The sequence below is a fragment of the Gymnogyps californianus genome, chromosome 1, assembly GCF_018139145.2.
Source record: "Gymnogyps californianus isolate 813 chromosome 1, ASM1813914v2, whole genome shotgun sequence".
Taxonomy (NCBI): domain Eukaryota; kingdom Metazoa; phylum Chordata; class Aves; order Accipitriformes; family Cathartidae; genus Gymnogyps; species Gymnogyps californianus.
The window spans coordinates 113,681,428-113,702,312 of NC_059471.1; the positions used below are offsets into that span (position 1 = coordinate 113,681,428).

Genomic DNA, 20,885 nt, shown 5'->3' on the forward strand with positions numbered 1-20,885 from the left:
TGTATTCATACTGGATATTATCCAATACTACAGATTTTTTCCTTCTTTCTTAACCTTTTTAAATCAAATATTACTGGTGCAATTTTTGAGTCTTTCTTCCTGGATAACTAACTAGAACAAGAGTCAATCCTTATCCCTGAGCATTCTGCAACAGAGGGGGCCAACCTTCAGGAAAGGTAATGCTACCACGACTGCTTCCTGAACTGAAGCACAGAACTGCTGTTCAACAGTGTTTTATCACTACAGGAAAGGGACTCCTTGTTTTCCATCTCACCAAAATCAGCAGGAATGTGAAGCCACCACAGGATACATGTTATCCTACCTTATGTACCTTCCTGCTACTGACTGGCAATCCTCCTGCAACTGCTACCACCAACTTCTCATTTATACCAGCAGTGGGATTCCTGAGGTAAAATTGTGTTGATACACGAGTTTTACAAAACCTAGGACCTTACCCTACATTTCAGTCAGCTTTTGGTAACTTCAAGTCAAGTGCATCAGCCCTAATTCTACAAGGCTGAACTTAAAAATCCTGAATAAATCAACAGGGGGGGTCGGGGGAAGTGCTTTACAAAGGACACCAGTCTCCAGGTCATAAAAGAACTTAATGCTAAGTTTTCAATACAGCCACAATGTTCTTTGTGGCTTTTGAAGAGGTACCCATTACTATTTGGTGCAGTTTTGTTTAACATGTCTTTCTTCCTTTGCAGGCCTCCCTTAAGACAAATCAGCATACCTCTACATCACCAGGGAGGGAACCAGACAGTTTGACTCACTGCAGTGTGACGGCTAGAATTAGTCTAATGCCCACAAATTAGTCTCTTACGCAGCAAAGGGCTATAAGTATGTATCTCCCTCATTTTAAGATCTCTTGAAGGAAGCCTAGATTCTTATAGTCCATCATTCGTTTACTCTAAGAAAAGTTCTTAATTATTCTCACATTTTTCTGAGCTGAGCATTTAGTGCCTTTAAGAATGTGCACGCTAAATGAACTACTATATTTCTTTTAAACATTAAGCCACAGACCATCAGCAGGTGCACTGTTTGACAAAGTTTACAGATACCTTTGTTCAGGAAGCCCTCGTGTGCCATCCCAATGCGTTATGTTACACAATACACTTTCATTTGGTTATGACAAAAAGCCTTCAGCAACAGACCAGACAAGAGACTCTTGCAGAAAGGCCCTTCTCACTACCAGTCCTTTAATACAGGTCAGACATGTAAACGCAGGCCAGAACCATGGCCTCTTTCCCAAACCCAAAATATCACACAGTTGGTGCAGTTAAGTTTCATGTCCCACATGGAGTCACAGGTGCAAGAGAAGCTCATTCAAGGTTACCAGCACCTGAGTTACAGGTTCTGTATCATGTAAGTGTGAGGAGGAGGACAATAAGCAAGTCTCAGGTCTAAACTGAACATACGTTCTTTTTTCCCTTACATACATCGTGCACACAGCTGAATAAAACAAATTCTCAACTTGCCAGATGACTTCAAGAGAAACTTAAGATTATAAATTATTCCTAATTAAGTATAAACTTTCAGATTGCTTACTGAGAAAAATCCACGATAAAAAAAAATTTTGAAGGCACATCAGTATATGTAATGAACAATATGAACAAACACCGATCTGGACAGTATGAAAGAGCTCAAACTGGTAATTCATCCCTCTTTTGTAGTGTTAAATAGTTGCTAGAACTGCATTGCACTTACATAACATTTGAATTTTGGGGCGCTTACGTTTATACTCTAACACAGCTAGTGTGGATTTCAACTTCCATACATTATATGACAGTCCTCTTCCTGGGGCTGTCCACAGGAAAAGAGGTCTTACTTGAGCACTATCCCACCTCAAGTCAACCATATTGCTACCTTCCTGTAGGCAGCCTCTTATCCCAGAGTATGCAGCTTGCCTTACACAGGAGGTAAGCAGTTCTCCCAGTTTCTGCTTGTGCCCTCATAAAAAGCAAGCTGCAAAGATAATTCTTATCTTGAGAAAAAGAAAAAAATTTTCTGTACATACAAGAACAGAAAGCTGAATGCTGAGAGCCAGTACACAAAGCACACTACCGGAGCATGCTGTTTCACAGACACACAAAGCTGACCCGAAATTCTCCAACCTGATAGCTTTTACCAAGAGCCCAGATAATTTATTTTTTTATTTTGAGGCACATGGTAGGGAAAAGGAAGATGAAACCACACCATTCTATTAAGACCCTTTAACAGCATACAGGACCTAGTCAGAGTTGGTTTCCCCACCAGCCCTCCCATTCAGCTCCTCTGCAGCGCAGGCTCCTGGCACTTCCCAGCTCCAGTGCAAGCGCCAAGCAGGGGCCCACAGCCAGGACCCACTCTTTGCCCACAACCTTCCCTTCTAGTAAGGCCTTCCCCCCTCACCTCCATTTGGAGCAAAGCCAGGCTTTCAATTCCCCAAGCAACAGGGCTACTTTTCTCCACATAGTTCTCAAAACAAGCACAAGTGTCCATGATACAATTGTACATGTCTAACATTTCAAATAGCTCACACATAGCCACGATACAAAAAAACCATGAAAACTAATGAAATCCATTCTGTTAAAAGTTTAAGGTAGCATGAAGGGAAAAGCTGTTCTTTAATTAACTTGTTATTTACATATTAAATTATCAGCCAAACAGGTAAGCAGTTTCAAAAATAAATATTTTGGCAGAGGCAAATGCCTCCTAACATGAGTGGCACTGAACATGACATATGGTAACTTTTTACTACAACAAACAGTATGCAAAGCCTATACTTTAAAACTACATCTTGTCCCGCTGCTGGTCAACCAGCTCTTTCTAGACCAAATTTCAGCATCAGGCACTCTCCATATTTGCTTTAAGAATAAATTCTGAGTAACAACTAGTTGTCAAAGAGGTGTTCTAGTTATTGTGGGTGGAAGAAACTGAAAGCAACAGAAACTATCCCAGCTTACATAAGTCAGTTATTAAATTTCCTTTAATTTTCCTCACTGCTCGGACAGTTCGCAAAGAAATTCAGAGAGAAAAACACAAACACAAAAACTCACCCCCCCCAAAAAGTCACACAAAACACATGCACACACACAGCGGCCCCTTATCAAATCCATGAATAGCATACCTTGGACAGAGCTGAACAGCCATTTCATCTCATTTCATTAACAACTCTGAAGACTGAAGAACAAATGCTGCCATATTATATGATCACTTGTAACTTTAGCTTGCATTTGTAATCTCCATTATTTGTGATCTGCACAGTCCCATCCCACCAGCTCCATACACACTGACAACATCCTCTACTCCCTCACCCCTGACAGCACTCATGAAAACTAAGTTTCATAAGTATGCAATGTGTTCTGATTAACGTATTTTAGTAACACTGAAATATTAAGAGTTATAACAATTATACACAATCAGCAATTGGTATGACACATTTTGCTCCAGAAATACTTTTGTTCTGAAAGTTTACTTTAAGATGCAACCCAGATGCACCATAGACATTACAGGTTACAGGAACAATGCAAAAAAATCAGTTCTAGATTACTAAGTATGTAGGTCTTTGATTATAATTTCCATCTTTCTAAAATCTTTCTTTCTTTGTATAATGCTCTGGAGGGAATTTCCTCCCAGTACCTTGTGAGCTAACCAAGTGCTGCACTTCTTTGCAAAAGAAAGATTTATTATCAGCATCAGAATCCCAAACTCCCCAAAGACTATGAAGTGCTGGCTTGCACACTCACAATACATGCTACGGATTGTAGCTCCCTGTGTAAAAAGTACACAACAAATCCTTACAAGGAAGAGGTAAAATGGTTCTGGTGGCAGGAGAAAGCACAAATGAGGTAACTAATGTAAACAGCAAATAGAAGATGCAATGCAGAATGTCTGTTAAGATCTGAAAACACACAAAAAGTTAGTATATTTTACCCTTTCATAATATTTAGTTAATTCAAGATTCCTTTGCAATAATCATGGGGGGTTTGTATTGTTGGAAATTTATCATGACATCTTCTTGGTTTGGCTGGGTTTTTGTAAGGTATAAACAATTCCCATAGTATGTGGCATTCAGTGGAGTACTGACATGATCATATCCAATACAAATTGCATCATGAATAGCACACAAACCATTCTTTTAAGATTTGACAGTTACCTGTATTTCCAGGAATTTAACAAAAAGCAGTCACGTGATTCCACCTACTAATAAAAATTTCTTAGCAATATCTAGCCAGGGTATCAAACAGTAAGAATTAGTGAAGAGTCACATTGAAATACACCATTATTCTACCTGAAGGTTGACAGTCATCTTACTCACATATACACGATACAATGATGCAATTATTTAAGCTTCCCAGGTTTGACCAGCTCTCTCATCAGCTATCACAGCAGAGCACAAAAGAATGAGCCAACAGAAGCAATACTCCACTACAAAAGTTATTGAGATTTCGTGTGATCTGCAACTACCATGTCACTGCAAAAATCATCATGAGAAGTAATACTACAGGTTGCAATTACAACCTGTTTGTTCCAGTCATCTTATAACCACACTAACTATTATTTAAAAAACCCTACCCACAAACCACCCGCACACCACACACTTCCTCCTCTTCATAGCTGGAAAACAGAACACAGCAGCAAAGTCTGGCACTTTCTGAAAGAGATGTAACCCTAGGTTTCGTCACAATCTCTAGAGGTGGTCTGCAAATCTTCATTCCCCATTTCCCTTTCCCTCTGCTCCCAAATTTGCCTTGGCTCTCACTCCACTGACCCTTTTTCATTTTGTTGAGGCAATGAAGTTTTTAAAAAGTTGCAAAATAAAGTTATTTGACAAGACAAGAATTCAAATTTCTATTACAATAGGCACTCTGTGTGTACGTGCTTGTATGTGTATGAAATCCCACTGGCTTCTGCCAAAATTTGCTTTGGCTATATTATGAAAGGTAGAGGAAGCAAAGTATATTAGAATCTTATGGTAGTATATGCAACAGTATCCTAACATTTTATCTTCAACAGGTCACCATCTATCCAGGCTTCCAAGTCAATAGAAGTTTTGAAACATTAGACTTAAAATCTGATATCCTACACTGCAACAGACCAGCTTGTTTGCCAAGGATATATACAATTTCAAGATTGCTTAATAAATATCTCTGTCATTCAAATAATGTCATACATGTATCTGTATTAGGCAAGACCTATCTTTGTGAAACCCCTAAATTCAATTTTCATAATCTTGATATCTGAAGAATAGAGGAAGCAACAATAAAGCCAACAAAAACCATCACACTTATATAGCACAAAGCACACAAATTAAAAAGTACTAGAACAGAGCACAATTTTCTCACCAACTGGCAAGTTCTTTAAATGTGCTCAGGGAGGGGGGAAAAAAGCACACCTTGCATAGCCTCGCAAACAGTTAGTAAGCAGTTGAGTTACAGATACTTATTTATAGCTATTTAAGCCCTCAAAGCTTCATTTTATTTCCCCCCCAAAGTCTATAGGGTCTGCATGAACAGTCCCCCAGTTATACTTCCCACTTTATTCCATACCACAAAGGGACCTTTCCTGAGTTCATCTGTCAAGACCACAATTTTCTCTTCAATTTCCTTATAGTTTCTTTCATAATTTACAAGTGGATCAGTTGATGAAAAAGTATCAACATAAATAGCCAGAGAAAGGAAAATCTTAAGCCAAAGCTCCTAACCTAACAAACAATGCATTCATTCCCAAAACACATGTACAACCCTAGTGCCATCTCTACTGTTTTCTAGATGCCTGTTTACATCTTACAGACCATTAGATTTTTATATTACCAGGTGAAAGCTCATATCCCACTGAATTCTGAGGTTTCTACAATACCTCTTCTCTTCTGTAGGGGAAGGCAAACCACAGCAGGAATACCACCTTGATGAAGCACAGTGAGAACCAGAGCACTCTTGACTTGAACTGTTTTTCACCTCCCTCCTACCTTCTCCAATAGAGCTGTTCATGGAATCTCAGTCTTGGTCAGCCTATTCTGCACAAACCTTTAGAAAGCCAGAAAAGGCATTTACAAGCTACAGAGGATTGAGTACTTCCTTTGCATCAACATTTGAGAATCAAAAACTTCAGCAAAACAGATTCAGGAAGCTAATCCACTACAGACAGGTATTAAAAAAACCCACAACACCCATACCTCCATAAAAACCCTTTCTGGTTTAAAATAAATAAAACCACCCAGGCATCTGAAAAAATTCACTGAGATACAACATTACAAAGTATGAAATACATTACAAAACCAGCCACAAACTACTGTTTATTCCTACTTTTCTGTTACACAGTTTCTCTGCCACAAGAACTGTTGGTCCCTCAACAAAAAAAAAGCTTGTCCTTATTTTTCTCCTAATCATCACTTATGCTTTTGCATGATCAGAAACATCAAAGCTAGGGTTTGGAGCCATCATACCAAAACAACATTTCTGTGCCAGAAGGAAACAAATGTCAGCTTTCAACCACTCCAACAAGGTGGTAAATAAGTTGATGTAGTAATTTTAAGGTTTTATGCCATTGTTTCCCTGACACAGTTCTGTCTTACCATCCTGCTCTAATGAGCAGCACTCAATGGAGATACCAGGAGTAATGCCACAAAAAACCCCCACAAACACCAAAACACAGCACAAGCAATTTGTTCTTTATCCTCCTGCTTCTTCTCAACTAGTCGTCATCACTATGGCACTTGATTTATGGAACACTAAAGTCTAAAACAGATATATATTGTTGAGTTGAACAGGTATGTATTGTGTTTATATTAAATACTGTAACAGACACGATGGTAAGCACCATGTTGTTTGACATATCATGGAGTAATATTGACAGAATGAATGCCAGAAAAGGTTCCAGAGTCTGAAAGCCTTATCCCCTCTCACAAATCCCTGGATTTCTTACAGTTCCTGGCAGACAACCCACATAGCCCGGAAAAGATGACCAAGAAGAATTTAGAAAACAGAATAAGGGAACAATACAACAAAATCTTCATTTTCTCAGCACATCCGTTGTTTTGAACAAGCAAGGACTGGACAGATGAAATTCAGTTTGGAAAATACCAAAAAAAAATCACTGCAGTTTACTACTGTCCCATTGCTTTCCTTCGCACGGACTAAATGTTGTTGCTTGTATTAGACAAACCTCTTTAAGCATTTAAAGAAAACCTATCTGTGAAGGCATCTCAGTGGCATTTTTACAATTACTTAAAACAGCCAACTACATACATACACTGCTGATGAGTCAACAATACCAAGAGCAGCCTTCGAAATTTATGACCCACAGTAACAAGTAGAGCCAAATACCCAAAGTCCAATCTGTTTCCTCTTAGCAAAGCCCACAAGTTGCACAAGTGTGATGTCAAAATTTGTACTTCAGTCACAGCAACATCTAAACATCTAAAGGACTTATGCAAGTGTACCTAGAAGCTGTCTCTGACCTTTCAAAATGTGAAGACTATTGTTCTAAAACCAGGTTTACATTAGAAGTGCTTGTTAATGTATTAGCAAATGCCACTGGTGAGCAATATCCTTTTTGCTGCAAAAGCTCGTAGTGCAGATGCCATTAGACCAAGGAATTCATCACTACAAGTTTTGTCTGGGTTGGAGTGGGCACCAGCAGCAATTTGTATTATCAAAAGCACGCTCTTGCACCTATAAACTGTATTCACTGTACAATCACTTCTCCAATATTGTATACTATAGTGGTAATGTCGTTCTGTAGACATTTTCTACTTTCTGTGGACTTTCTACTTCAATACCTCCCTTTTTTGGTTTCTCTGCCAAGAACTGACTAAGCATTTTTGAGAAAACACTGTTATAATTGAACAACATTAACTGACAGGTACTGGATTTGCAGCAAACGACACTGATCCCTGCTATGTAAGGACAAACAAGCTGTTCAGAGGGTTATCTGGAAAAGAATCAGATCTTGATAAACTTGGCATTTCCTACCTCTGTAGGGCCTGGGAGATGTTTCTATCAGAAGTCATTATGGTCAAAGCATTCTACAATGACACTTAATGGCCACAACTGCCACTTACAGCTACCTCCATTTTAAGCTGGAAACCACTCAAAGTCAACCATGACTGTTGCTGAAAGCTCAGTCGTCTGCCTACTGTGATGACAATACATTATTTATGATATTAGGGAAGGTGATGCCTTACTTGTTATGCAATTCAAAGGCCCACAGGTCAGATGAAGTTTTTGCTTCTGATATTAAAGAAAGTGTGTTCTTTGTTTATGTAATTGTTTCTACTCTTTACTGTTAAGCAAAAAAAACAAATAGCTTGGCCAAAATACATAATGGCTGATAGCCACACTCAAAGACATCACTCGTTATCTTATAATACTCAGTCCATAACTTCATGGTCCAAAAGAGATCTTATTCACAAGGCAAATATACTTTAATCCAGTCATTGTTATTGTGCAGTAACAACGTTCCTGGTTTACTGGCTGTACTAAAACGGTTGACATCCAAGCGCTATTTAGGTCCAAATTTGCTAAATTTTCAAGTGAGAATAATCATTAGGTCTATTTAGGTACCTAATCTTTTAGTAAAGCTTTTCATGTCATTCCCAGAATTCACAAGTTGTATCTGAAATACACATATGTCAGATACATAAATTGACTGTGCTCTTCTTAATTTTACCAACTGTGGAACCTACAGACACCTTCTACCAGTTAAAGGTGTCAAGGACTATGTTAACTTCAGTACCATGAACACTACTTTTTCATCCTGTTATCAGTTCATGGAAAAGTGGCAGATTGCTTTCCTCAGAAGAAAAAGTGTATTTTTGAACAATCAGATTTATAGATTGAGTCTTCTGCTGCCATTAAGAACTTTATCAGCATCAAAAGAACTTGTATTTTTGTTATCCAATTTAAAAAAAAAGTTAAGCAGTTTAGGTTTAAACAATACATGCATGAAACCTGTTGAAACACACTGTATTGGGAGCCTTGCAGAAGATACTGTATTTGAGGAGCTGGCGACATTGAACAGGCCCTATCTGCTCTGTTGGGCCTCGTACTTAGGGCTTGAGAAGCCTGAATGTTAGCATGAGTAGCCAGGCTCTGCATGGGAACCAGCTGGAGTGCCCCATGCTGGTCTGTGAGGACAAAGTGAAATTAAAACTAGCTTATATGCCTCTTCAGCCCTAAGACATGCTCAGACCTGCCGCTAAAAAAAATATCTTAAAATCAGAGAAAAGACAGCTCACACTATGAATCAGCATTCACTTCACGGCAAATTCTGGTGATAGAGGGGTGGAATTTATATACAAGTAACACAGCTAAATTTCCCCACATAATGTCAGTATCTGGCATTATCACTCTATAGATTAAGTCTGGTAGTTAACACCTCCGACCTCCCCCAGTCTTGCCATCCTTCTGTAAACCTGAGCTTTTTATCCATGGTCTACCTTAGCAACATGAAAAAAAATACACATTTCATACATTACACTTCTATATACTGACATTATAATCCAAGGCCCCTTTCTCAAAAAAAGGCATCACACCAGCTAATGGAATTAATACCTTGAACTTCTGAGGAAAGTTCTACATACACCTACCATCAAAATTATGTGGCATCTAAAACTGTGAGGGCAGGGGAGGGAGATGAATGGATAGTCTTCAGTTTTGAGGTGTTATTTACATTAATTTACAGTGTTTAAGTGAACTAACAAATAATCAGATTTATTAACTCATACATTTATTTATTTTAGGATAACAAGCAAGAAGTAGCTAGAAAAAGATTCTTCTGTCCAGAATTTTTTGATGATACAAAGAAAATCCAAAGAAGTTTGGCAAATAAATCTAAATGCTAACAAGTGTTATTCATCATTTTCTATCTGAAAGAACTAATCACTATAATCACATTCAAATTACACTGCAATAGCATTACTATTAAAAATCTGTTTGCTGCTATTTAAAAAAAGACTGTTAGGACCTTGATTTTTTTTTCTTAAATACTTTCCAATTGTTGTAAACAAGATAAAAATAAAGCAGCAACATTTTCAAAAACCTTTCAGGTGTTTATAAAATTAAGCATTAAAGAACTTACTCCTATTAGAAAACTCATATAAAATATGCCATAGATTAAGTCAATGAATTCCATAAGCCATAGTTAAACTTGCCAATGAACCCCAATGGAGGCTGGATATATACACATGCTAGCTAGAAACTCCTCCAAAAAAGCTCTGTGTATGTATATACACATGTGCATTAAGTACATAAAGTGCAATTAATAATATATTTTTTAATGTATTTTCCCCAAAAGCTATAAAGGAAGCTGTACAGCAAACAAAGGAAAAGCTAGCTTTCACACTCAAATCAAAAACTTTACACCACTGAAAGCTAAGATACAACTAACTACCTTGAATTTTGCACAGATTAAGAAACAGCTACCTGCAGATCAAGTGACATCATCTCCACAAAGCCCAGGCACAGGCCTTTCTTTCAAAAGCTTCAGGGATCCCCTCTTTTTCTTTTTTTTCCCCCTCTTTTTATGGGGGGGGGGGGCAAGGAGGAAAGAGGAAAAACACAAACCTTTCTGACACTGTCACCAGTACCAAACTAACTTAATCACTTCTTTTTTTAAAACTCTTTATCATTTTAGGCTTTCTCCCTTACTACCTGACAAAACAGAGTAACATCTATTTTGATTTGCTTTCTTTAAGCAAGGGAAAAACTGCTTAGACAATGAATACAGGCTAAAGTAGCTAACCTAAATGCTATGCTTTGCTCTAGTCTCTCTCCCATCCCGTTGGAGTTTGTCAATGAAAAGGTTATTTTTCTACCGGTGCTACATGCTGAAATTAGTTCAGTATCCCACAAGTACCTGCTGTTGATCAAAGCAACTGCTAGCCAGTGGCAAGAAAGTAGCAAAGAGCTAAACAAAGAAGGAAGCCCAGGGGCAAAGAGGGCAGCATCCTAACTGAAAAAAATGGGGGCAAGTAGATACAACTATTTAGCCTCCTAAAGACTGGATGAAAGGGACAAGATAGTACAGCCACCATACTACTTACAAGATGAAAAGTTTAAAGTTATTGCTACACTGGTTATTTTTTTTAAGCTGTATTTTTCTAAATCACTTTAAGTAAGAATTAAAAATTTACAGAACACATCTGATACCTATTGAAAGAAAGGGAAACGAAAAACCTTTTCCAACAGGCTATGCTTCACTGGAAAGCCTCAGACAGATGTTCACAGAGCCCATGCTGGCAGTACTGGACACTTACTTTCTACTCCCAAAACCTGAAATTTTAGTACAAACATTATCCATGTATTGAACTTGAAAGATATCATAATCCATGAGTTTTCCAAAGATTAAGTTAAAGTTTGGGAGTTCATATCAACTGAGAGAGAGGATTTGTTTGTTCGGACAGTAAATTTGAGTCACCTGGCTCATTCAGCATGCAGAAGTTTTACCTTGTTCTCCACTACTTTAACATTCTCATAAAAAAGCTGTAGTCTAAACAGACTCTGAAGTTGTAAAGCATGTCTTTTTTCAACCCCCTATGGCAGGGGGGTCGGAACTAGATGATCTTTAAGGTCCCTTCCAACCCAAACCATTCTATGATTCTGTAAGTCTTAGAATGGAAAGCATTAATTAACTTACAAGCTCACCAATCCCTGTCAAACCCAGAACATTTAAACTCTGGATATCTACCACAATAGGTATCAAACAATTGTGTTAACAGTAAGACTTGCTTGCATAAACAAGGATGTCCAAGGGCATTTTAGACAGCCTAAAATACCCAACATATCTACTTAAGCCTGGCACATACAACAGAATTTATTAAACTTCTATTTTTTTTGCTGGGATAGCAGGGATCCAATCAGGATACCCCCTAAAGCTGCTAAAATGAGCTGCTGAATTCTGTGTTTACGCAATGAATTCATTCTAGATGGGCAATTTCCAAACAGTTGTGGTAGTGCAGCACGTTTTCATTTAAAACATACAGTAACTCAGCATGATTTGAATAGGAGTCTTTTAGACAATCCCCCGGCCCTCCTGCCTTTCCTCCAAAGCATCTTATCAAATGCTTATACTTCCAAAAACTTAGATCTGATGATGACACCACATTCACTTGCACATGCACGTAGCCTGCCTATCAGTGACACGCTAGGAAAATGTGTGCCCTCAAAACAGAAGTCTGGCCCCACATATACAGTTGGCACAGAGTTTAACAGCCATTTAATGCATTGTTTTCTCAAAAAAAATCCCCACACTAACTGTATTAAACTACCTAAAACCATTTGTGATTGGCATTAAAAGTTTATTTTCCGCTTGTCCCAATACAATGTATCCTGAAGAGCCTTCTCCATCAGCTCCCTCTAGAAGATGAGTGCAAATGAAAAATCAGACTCTAAATACTGCCCAGAAATAGAAAAATAAGTCTCTTCCTGTTGCACACCTTTGCAATGTTATTTAATCATCCTTCAAGATCAATGAAGTCTGTTTGTGTATGTTAGCTTATCCACTTTCCTTGGCCTTTTCTTGGCCAAGAAGGTGGGGTTTTGTTTTGGTTTTGAGTGGGAGGAATTAAAGAAGAAATACTGATATACTGGAAGTCCACACTCTCCTGAACTTTAGCAGGGTTTCTCCACTTTTCTACTCCTACCACAAAGGACATAATCCTTACTTTGGTGCCTCACACCAGTATCACTTGGAAGTAGGAGGACCCAGATCCCAACCTCGCTTTAAGCACTGTGAAACACACAAATGGTGACAAATCACTCAATGAATGCAAGACTAGTTCACGCAACAAGGGTCAAAACTCACATTTTCTATTCCATGAACTATACACTTAGAAGTTAATTTTGTGTGACTGAGCATCACGCAATTCCTTTTGCAGATCTAGACTACGTTTTTTGAACTCAGCATAACCTTCTAACAGTGGTACTACTACTTTGAGGAGAGTAGGTCTACCCTTACTGGGACTTCATGCCCCACTGTGAAATTATTCTCTCTAACACTAAGCACAATAGCAGACATGCTACCACAAAGTCCAGCAACACAGCACACCAGAACAGCAAGGACATGCGGAAACCATAAATACACTGTGCCTAAGCAACAGCACCAAAGAAAGGAGGAGGGTGTCAAATAGAAAGCATTAGGGCTACCACTACGTTCAAGTAACATCAGTCAATAGAATTGGAGCTGCGTGTTTAAAGAAACTGTCAGTAAGGCTTTTTTTTTAAATGCATACCAAGAGAGTAGGTTAAAATAAGTTTAGCATTAGAAATATCCAGATTAATGGAATAGTTTCAAGATGTTCACATAAGTGAACTAGTTGACCTGGGTCATTAGACAGGTCTTCAGACATCTATTCTGAGATATTAGACCAAGGGCCTACACTAGGTTTTAAACACAAATAATGTTCAGATAACATTCATTGGTAAGGTGCTTCTGATCACAACATGAGGCAAAGCAGACTCTGTTGTTCTAAGTAGCTTGGAGGCCTATTCTTTGCAGCATGGCCAGGCATCGTCACTAATAACTGGCCTTCAACTTGTTCACGAGGTGCTATAAGAATGTCAAATAAATTGTCAAATACTTGGGGAAGAGGCAGCCATATTATAGCTAAAAACTTCTTTTTGGCAGAATATTTTTTTTTTCCAGAGTAAAACTCATGTTTTAAAGATTTTAAATACAAAAACCTGATCTTGTTGCACTTGACACATTGCCTTAAGACATTTTCTTTTTAAGCTAATGAATAACTGTATGAAGCAAAGTTTCAGAAGTACAAAGTAATCTGAAGCATGAGTGAGAGGTTTTAGATCTCTGACACTGCACAAGTGAAAAGGAGCTTCTTTTGTGGAAGACAGAAGATGAAGAAGCAGCTAGGATTAGAAGGCTTAGGAGGAGTAAATAGAAGGTAATAGGGAGACAGAGAGGAAAGAAGTGTGTATACATAAATATTGAAATTGAACAGGAGGAGAAAAGCATCTTTGTGAGATATTATGGAGGACTTTCTTAAATTGACATCCTAAGAATGCCTTCTTTACAGCTTGGAAGTAGTAAAGAAACATGCACAAATACTTGAATTTGAAGTATTCAGAAAGACAAAGCTTTTCTTCACTATTAAATGAGACAGTAATCAGATTCCTGGTCACAATCTATTTTTTTAAAATTCTGGGCAAATTCTCAGAACACATCCAATGTCCTCAGACATACTAATGCTATGTAACAGAGCTGAGGGGGCCTCCACTCAGTTTTTCAGGGAGTACTTAGTTTTAATGCATATACAGAGGCAACTGCCTTGCTAACAAAATGCAATACCTACATGCTAATCCTTTCATGCCTTTTTGTAAAACTAGTAGCTATTAAGACAATTGCCAACTTGAATCTTTTGGTGAGGACTACAACCAGATGTGCATATATTAGATGTACATTGGCCTATGTAATTTTTAAGTTTGTGAAGAAATAGCTAAAGTCATCAGTGATGCAGTCAGCTGTGCTTGTCAGGGTTAGTAATTCTTACACACAAGAGCATTCTAAGGACTACCATAATGCAGAAGCATATATTGCATTAAAATGACAGGTATTGGTTTCTATAGGGCTCTGGAATCTGATTAGTTCAGCAGAAGTTGACTGACCTTATGGGATGACACCAAAAAAAAAAGACAGCAATGTATGAAATTATGATTTTTGTGAACATTTAGTTTTGCACCCAATACAACAGCCTATATGAGACAAAACAGAAAAGGCAAATGCAGCTTTTCTAAGTTAGCATTATGGCTCCCAGAGATGATACATAGGCTGTGTTAATTCTGTGACAGGTCTCACTCCAGCTTTCCCCCCCTCCTCACCATCACCTAAAACTAGGATTCCATCTGGATCACTCTTCAACTTCCATTCCCAAAGTTGCTAGACCCCCAACAGCTGCCCTCCTACTCAGTCCTATCAAACCCAGTTCCACACCTTTACATTTTCAATACCTCAGTCAAGTACCCACCACTGTGTACCTCTTAAGATAGAAAAAAAATGACAAAACCATCATAAAGGAGCAGTAATCTGATACTAGGTAGATACAAACAGGAGAATGGCAAGTATTTCCCTTTTGTAAGAGTGCAGAGGTCTAAAAATACTACTAGAAACCTATAAACCAGTTGACAGACATCTTGTTAATTGACCCAACTCCTAAAGCCACTGAGTAGGTGTTTCAGTCTTCTCAACCAAAAACTTACCAACCCTTCAGAAGAATGGGACCTCCCCTCTCTCTCTCAACCCTATGACCAAGCACTATAGCTGGTATTTTGTCTAGCTGAACAAATCACTGTCCTGTTTGATGCCTTCATCAAAATAAAGACTGAAGCTGTAGAGTGGTACATTTTTACTTATTTGCTCTATAAATTGAACTATTAAAAAAAGCTTTCGCTGAGGACTACATAGTCAGTAGATTAGAGGCAGTTGCAGGGGCTGGTAAAATATACTAAGCCATGCACGTTGCTATAGCAGAAAATTGTAATGGGCAGCACTTTCTAACACCAGTTTGTAACTCCATAAAATGCAATTGCACCACAGGCATTAATGGCTTTAATTGAACCAATTATGTTCTAAGAGGTAAAAAAACTAAAAATACATACTAAATTATACAAAGTCTTTAGCCTAAATAACACTTGGGAGTTAACAAAATACTTGTGGGAAAACATATCACAGATGGTCAAGCAATTTAGCACAGTGATATCCTATGCAAACACTATCACTTTGGGGTTTTTTTTATTTGTTTGTTTTTTTAAGTAGATTCTTGTTTCAAGCTCTGAACAGTGTGTGTTTGGGTCAAGGCTGAATGGTTCACTATATATACTGAAAGGATTGCCCCCCTTTCCAAAGAAAATACCCCCTTCCCCAACTCAGGGTCAAAATCAGGCATTCAGAGAAAGGAAAAATTACAGATTTCTGTTTTTCCCCACAAACACCATTTGCAACAATATGCCTATGCATGACAAAGAACTGAGGAGGGAATGTGACCAGATGTCCATTTCTTCCTGCTAGTCACTCATTTAACTATGGTAGTCCATACTCCATGCTTAGGACTTAACAGGTCTTAGCATTACATTTTAGGCATCACTTATTTAGAGAAGCACTTTGTTCCCATCAAAGCACCCATTCAGTGTTTCCCAAGGCTTTATTAAAAATAGGAAAAAAGTCAGCTGTCTAAAGCAGGAAGTTATACCTCATGAGGGGTTAAAGGAGACAGTCCTTGAAACCAAAAGAAAAATTTTCAGAACTTGAGGCAACATGATTCATTTCGTCATGAATCTAGCAATGCTCAAAGCAAATCAGTATAATTATATTACACCGTAGAGTAAAGCCTGTCTATCTTTCACTATACCCCTCCCAAAAAAAAAGGAAAAATAAAAGAACGTGCAAATATCTCACTATTAGGCATGCTGCCGTGCAAACATGGTCACCCTCCTGGGGGTGAAGCAGCACAGCACAGGGCAGGAGAGGTGGATGTGAACTCCAGCAAGAGACCTGCACCTGCTCAAGGCACAGGTGAGCAAGGACAAGCTAAGGCCTCTGTAGGAAGCTAGCTTCTTGTTCCTGGTCTGTCTTCTACTACCTATGGCACACAGGTAGAGCCTGAGAGAGCTGGGTTTCTTCAGCATAGAGATGAAAAAGCTAACTTGGGGAGGCATGGGTTGCTAGTGTCCACTTACAGTCTTAAGCTCTCTAAAGGGACAGGTGGGGGGGAGTGCCTAGAGCAAAGAATGAGCCAGGCTCTCCTCCAAGGTACACAGGAAAAAAAGACCAGAGGCAACAGACAAAGTTGTAGCAAGGGAAGTTACGGTATTCAGAAAGAAATTTTCACAATGAGGGTAGCCAAACACTGGGAAAGGCTGCCCAAATAGGACATGGAAGCACATCTTCAGAGATTCAGCACAACCGAACAAGGTCCTATGCAACCCAATCCAACAGCAGAAATGGCCCTGCAGTGAGTGCGAGAATAAACCATCATAATCAAGTTAACTGTGCATCCTACAACAGTCATATGTAAACAGTTATAAAATTTTCCACTAGCAATAATCTGGCTATGCTAATATGGATATGGATAAGACATAATGAATATGGATAAAACAGCACACAGACTCAAGCCCAAAGGGTGAGTCAACAAATTGCTGGTATCACTGCAAGAACAGACCCCAAATCTTTTATTTCCCCTCCCTTCCGTAGAAGAACATACTGTTACTAAGCAAGACAAAGGGAGGACTATTTTTATATGTTTTTGCACAAGGCATATTATAAAGATCTCCACAAACATTTAAAAAGCTTTGTTTCTCAGGTATCCTTAATCCTGTCAAAATCCCCGCTTTTTATTTCTCTAGGCAATACACAGTATGATAGCTATAAGCTACAAAATTCCCATCAGTCCTTAATTATTTTGTTTAATATTAAGTCAACATCATTGCAAACTTTAAAAAGAAATTTAGACTACTACAGTAAAACTACCCATACATATTGTATTTGATCAAGTCTGCTTCACTTCTGTTCTTTCCCAAAGCTTCCTAATCCAAGCAAGCAAATCCCTTTTGGTGCTACAGGGTGCCAGGCACAACAGCTGCCTCCTGTTCCGTTCATCAGGAATGACTCAACCTTCTGAACTGAGAGACTACCTGTACCTTTATTGTTTAAACTATTTAAGTGGCAAAAAATGCCACTGGCTGGGGGTATCACGAGCAAAGGTAGAGAGAAAGCCAGCCAGTAGTATCAGAAGGAATGATGAACTTGTTCAGCAGTTGAGTGGTATTGTTTCTATCCAGTTTTCCTACTCTACAAGCATAAAGGAATTGCTAATACCAAATATATATTAAGAATTAGTCCTCCTGCCCTACCTGTGATGAGGCCATGGCAAGCAGTTGACAGCTGATCAACTAATACATAGGTTTGCTCAACAGCACATATTCCTGGTTGCTCCATCACAGCCTTTCCTACACTATGTGTGGGATACATCTGATCCATTGGGTTACTTAATAAGAGGCTCCACAAATGCATGATCAACATTTAAGTCACCATCTAAAATAACTGCTACCTTTCTAGACACTTAAGAATTTACTGCCAGTAGGATTTAGGATTAATATGTGCAACTTTACTTTGTACGTATGCTTGGAGCTTCAAAGGTAAATACATTTCTGCTTCTGGACAGCTTGCCGGCTTTATTTTGCTTTACACTTTTACTTGAAGGATTAGTTATGCAAGTGCCATATCATTATGTAACTGTATAAATCCACACAGTATTCAACTCAAATACTGTCTTCAGCTCTAACTCCCATCTCAAAAGGGGCCAGGAAAGACACACAACACACAGCAAAGGACCAGACACGTGAACCACCTTCATACAAGGACCAGTTAAACACATCAGGATCCTTCAGCCTGGAACAAAGATCATACAGGTCTGTACTGCTCAGGACTTCATGGACACAGTGAACAGAGTTGTGCAAGGCTGTTCACCACCTCCTCCAGTACAAGAACTGGAGAAAAGCGAAACCCACATACTGGAGGCTCAAAACACCCAAGAGAACTGGTTCTTCACACAAGCAGAAATTAGGCTGCAAAACTCCTTTCTCCTGGGCACTCTTGATGCAAGAGCTCTAGATAAAAATGCATCTGGAGCTATTAAATACAGACTGAATCACAATTCATGGAAGCTGGGATGAGCATTGAATGGAGACACCAATGGGAATTTCCCTGTGCTTACACTCTTCCTCCTTAGCACTCTCTACCATCCACAGGATGGCAGACAGGACAGGCTTGTTTGAGCTTGGAATAAGACATTCAGTTTATCATCATTTGTCACAAAAGTTTTCCTTTATTCTTTTAAACTAATTAACAGTATACATGTTTCCACAATAATTATATGGTAAGTGACTAGTTTGAGGTTCAGAAGCCAGGAAGGGACAAGATACAAACAGGATCATCTGAAGTTCTGCGCTTGAGATGGATGAACCTGGGAAGTACACAAGAGTTTTGAACACTCACCGTGTTCAGCACAGCCATACTATCCTCAGAAATACAAACACCATCATCCACAACGTGCCCAAGCCCAAATGTTTTAATGAATGGTTTTATTAAGAGCCAGATCCACCTGCTTATTACTTCCTACACCTTGGCACCCCACTGAAAGAATTAGGTGTTTTACAGCACTGCATATATTACCACAAGCTTGCCAGGAATCATTGTTTAAAACACTCAGTTATTCTATCATTAAGAGATTACAGTTTGAGAAAATGCTCTGTAAATCAGCCTTGTAGTTTACTCAATCCTTAATCTCATTTTACAAGATCTAGCCTTACCACTATTCTCTGCCAGAACCCAACAGGACACCTGGTAACGCTAAGCCAAAAGCACCACGTGTAATATAGTAAAGGAAAAAAGCCAAATACTTTAAAAAAAAAAAACAAATTCCCTCTTACTTCCCTCCCACATACATAGACTTTTCCAGACTTCTGGGATACAGAGCATTAGTCAGTGCTACAATTTTGATTATCAGAGGACTGCTAGTGAAATGCAACATATAAAGCTGCACCATAAAAACTCCCAATTCCCGTTTTCAAACAGCCAGTGAGGTTTCAGCAGTCTTTCAAGGCCGGCAATTCGGCTCTGCAGGATGCAGGTCGCCTCTGCCTGAGCTGCTGCTGCTGCTGGCAGCCTCTCGCCCATGCCTGCCGCCCATCCCGGCCAGAGGGTTGGTGTCGCAGGTCCCGGCAAGAGGCAAAAAAAAAAAGGGATGCTCAGACCGGCAACCTGAAACCAACCTAACCCACACTCTGCTACTTTATCGTTTCTAAGTCTGACGAGCAGCTGAGCTGAGGATATCTCCAAAAACGCACCTAAAGAAACATTCTCCAGAAAGAGGAGATTCAGGAGCAGTTTATTTACAGGTTACCACAGCTGGACTGAAAAACATTGTTATTAGCGACAGTGGCCCGGCTAAACGCCTTCACAAGCTGCCCACGGCGCTTCCCCCCGCGGCACACCTGCCTGCGCTCCCAGGGCCAGACCCCGCTGTGAACCAGCTCCCCCCCCCCGCCCCAACGAAGCGATGCCGCTTTTAGGCGGGCCCAAGGGTGGCAACGAAGACGCCTGAAGCGCCGGAGAGGCTGCGGAGGACGGGACGGCCTCCCACAACGCTGGGGACGCCGGCGGAAAGGCCCGTGGTGGAGGCCTCCCTGCAGCGGCGCGCCATGCTCGGCTCAGGAGGCCCGGCCGCGCCTCGGCGGCAGCTCCGCCGGCGGTGGAGGCGCCTCCGTCGGAAGGGCCGGCACGAAAACCCCGGCTCCGGGTCCGTCCCCCCCCGCCGCCGCCGGGGCGGGAAGCGGAGCCGCCCCGGAGCTGGCTGAGGGACAGCCCCCGCCGCGACGGGGAGGGGAGAGGAGGGAGGGGGAGGGGACACCGCCCGCCCCGCCGCTCCCCCCGCCCGCCCCGGCGCCCCCAGAGGCGGGCGGTCGCCGCCTGCTCGCCCGCTGCCCGTCGCCCTGCCGAGGCGGCACTCCCCTCCCCGCGGCAGAGGCCTAGGCCGCCGGCAGGCGGGCCGGCCAGGGCGGGGCGGTACCTGCGCTGGAAGTCCGTCTCGAAGGGGGCCAGGTAGGGGTCCCGCTCCAGCAGCTGCGGCAGCTTCAGCGGCTGCGGGGGTTGCGTGCTGGCGGCGGCCGCCATCTTGCCCGCCGCGGGATCCGCGCCGCGCCGCGCCGCCGCTATATACACCCGGGGAGGGGGGCCGGGGCGGGCGGGCAAGGCGCCCCCTGCCTCTCACCGCCCGGCGCCGCCCACCGGCCGGGGCAGCCCGCCGGGGCCGAGAGGCGGCCGCCTCCGCCGCCCCTCCCCGCCCGCCGTGCCAGCCGCCTGGGCCGCGCTGCTTCGCGCTGTGCTGCGCT

General features: G+C 40.8%; 1 protein-coding gene across 1 annotated transcript in view; it reads right to left on the reverse strand.

Moving 5' to 3' along the window:
• The window catches only part of GBE1 (1,4-alpha-glucan branching enzyme 1), a 172,453-nt gene extending 151,786 nt beyond the window's left edge, over positions 1–20,667 (reverse strand). Inside the window, exon 1 of the mRNA XM_050895991.1 lies at positions 20,564–20,667. Coding sequence (XP_050751948.1) covers positions 20,564–20,667 — 104 coding nt within the window. The remainder of the gene's footprint in view (positions 1–20,563) is intronic.
• Positions 20,668–20,885: the final 218 nt, after the last annotated feature.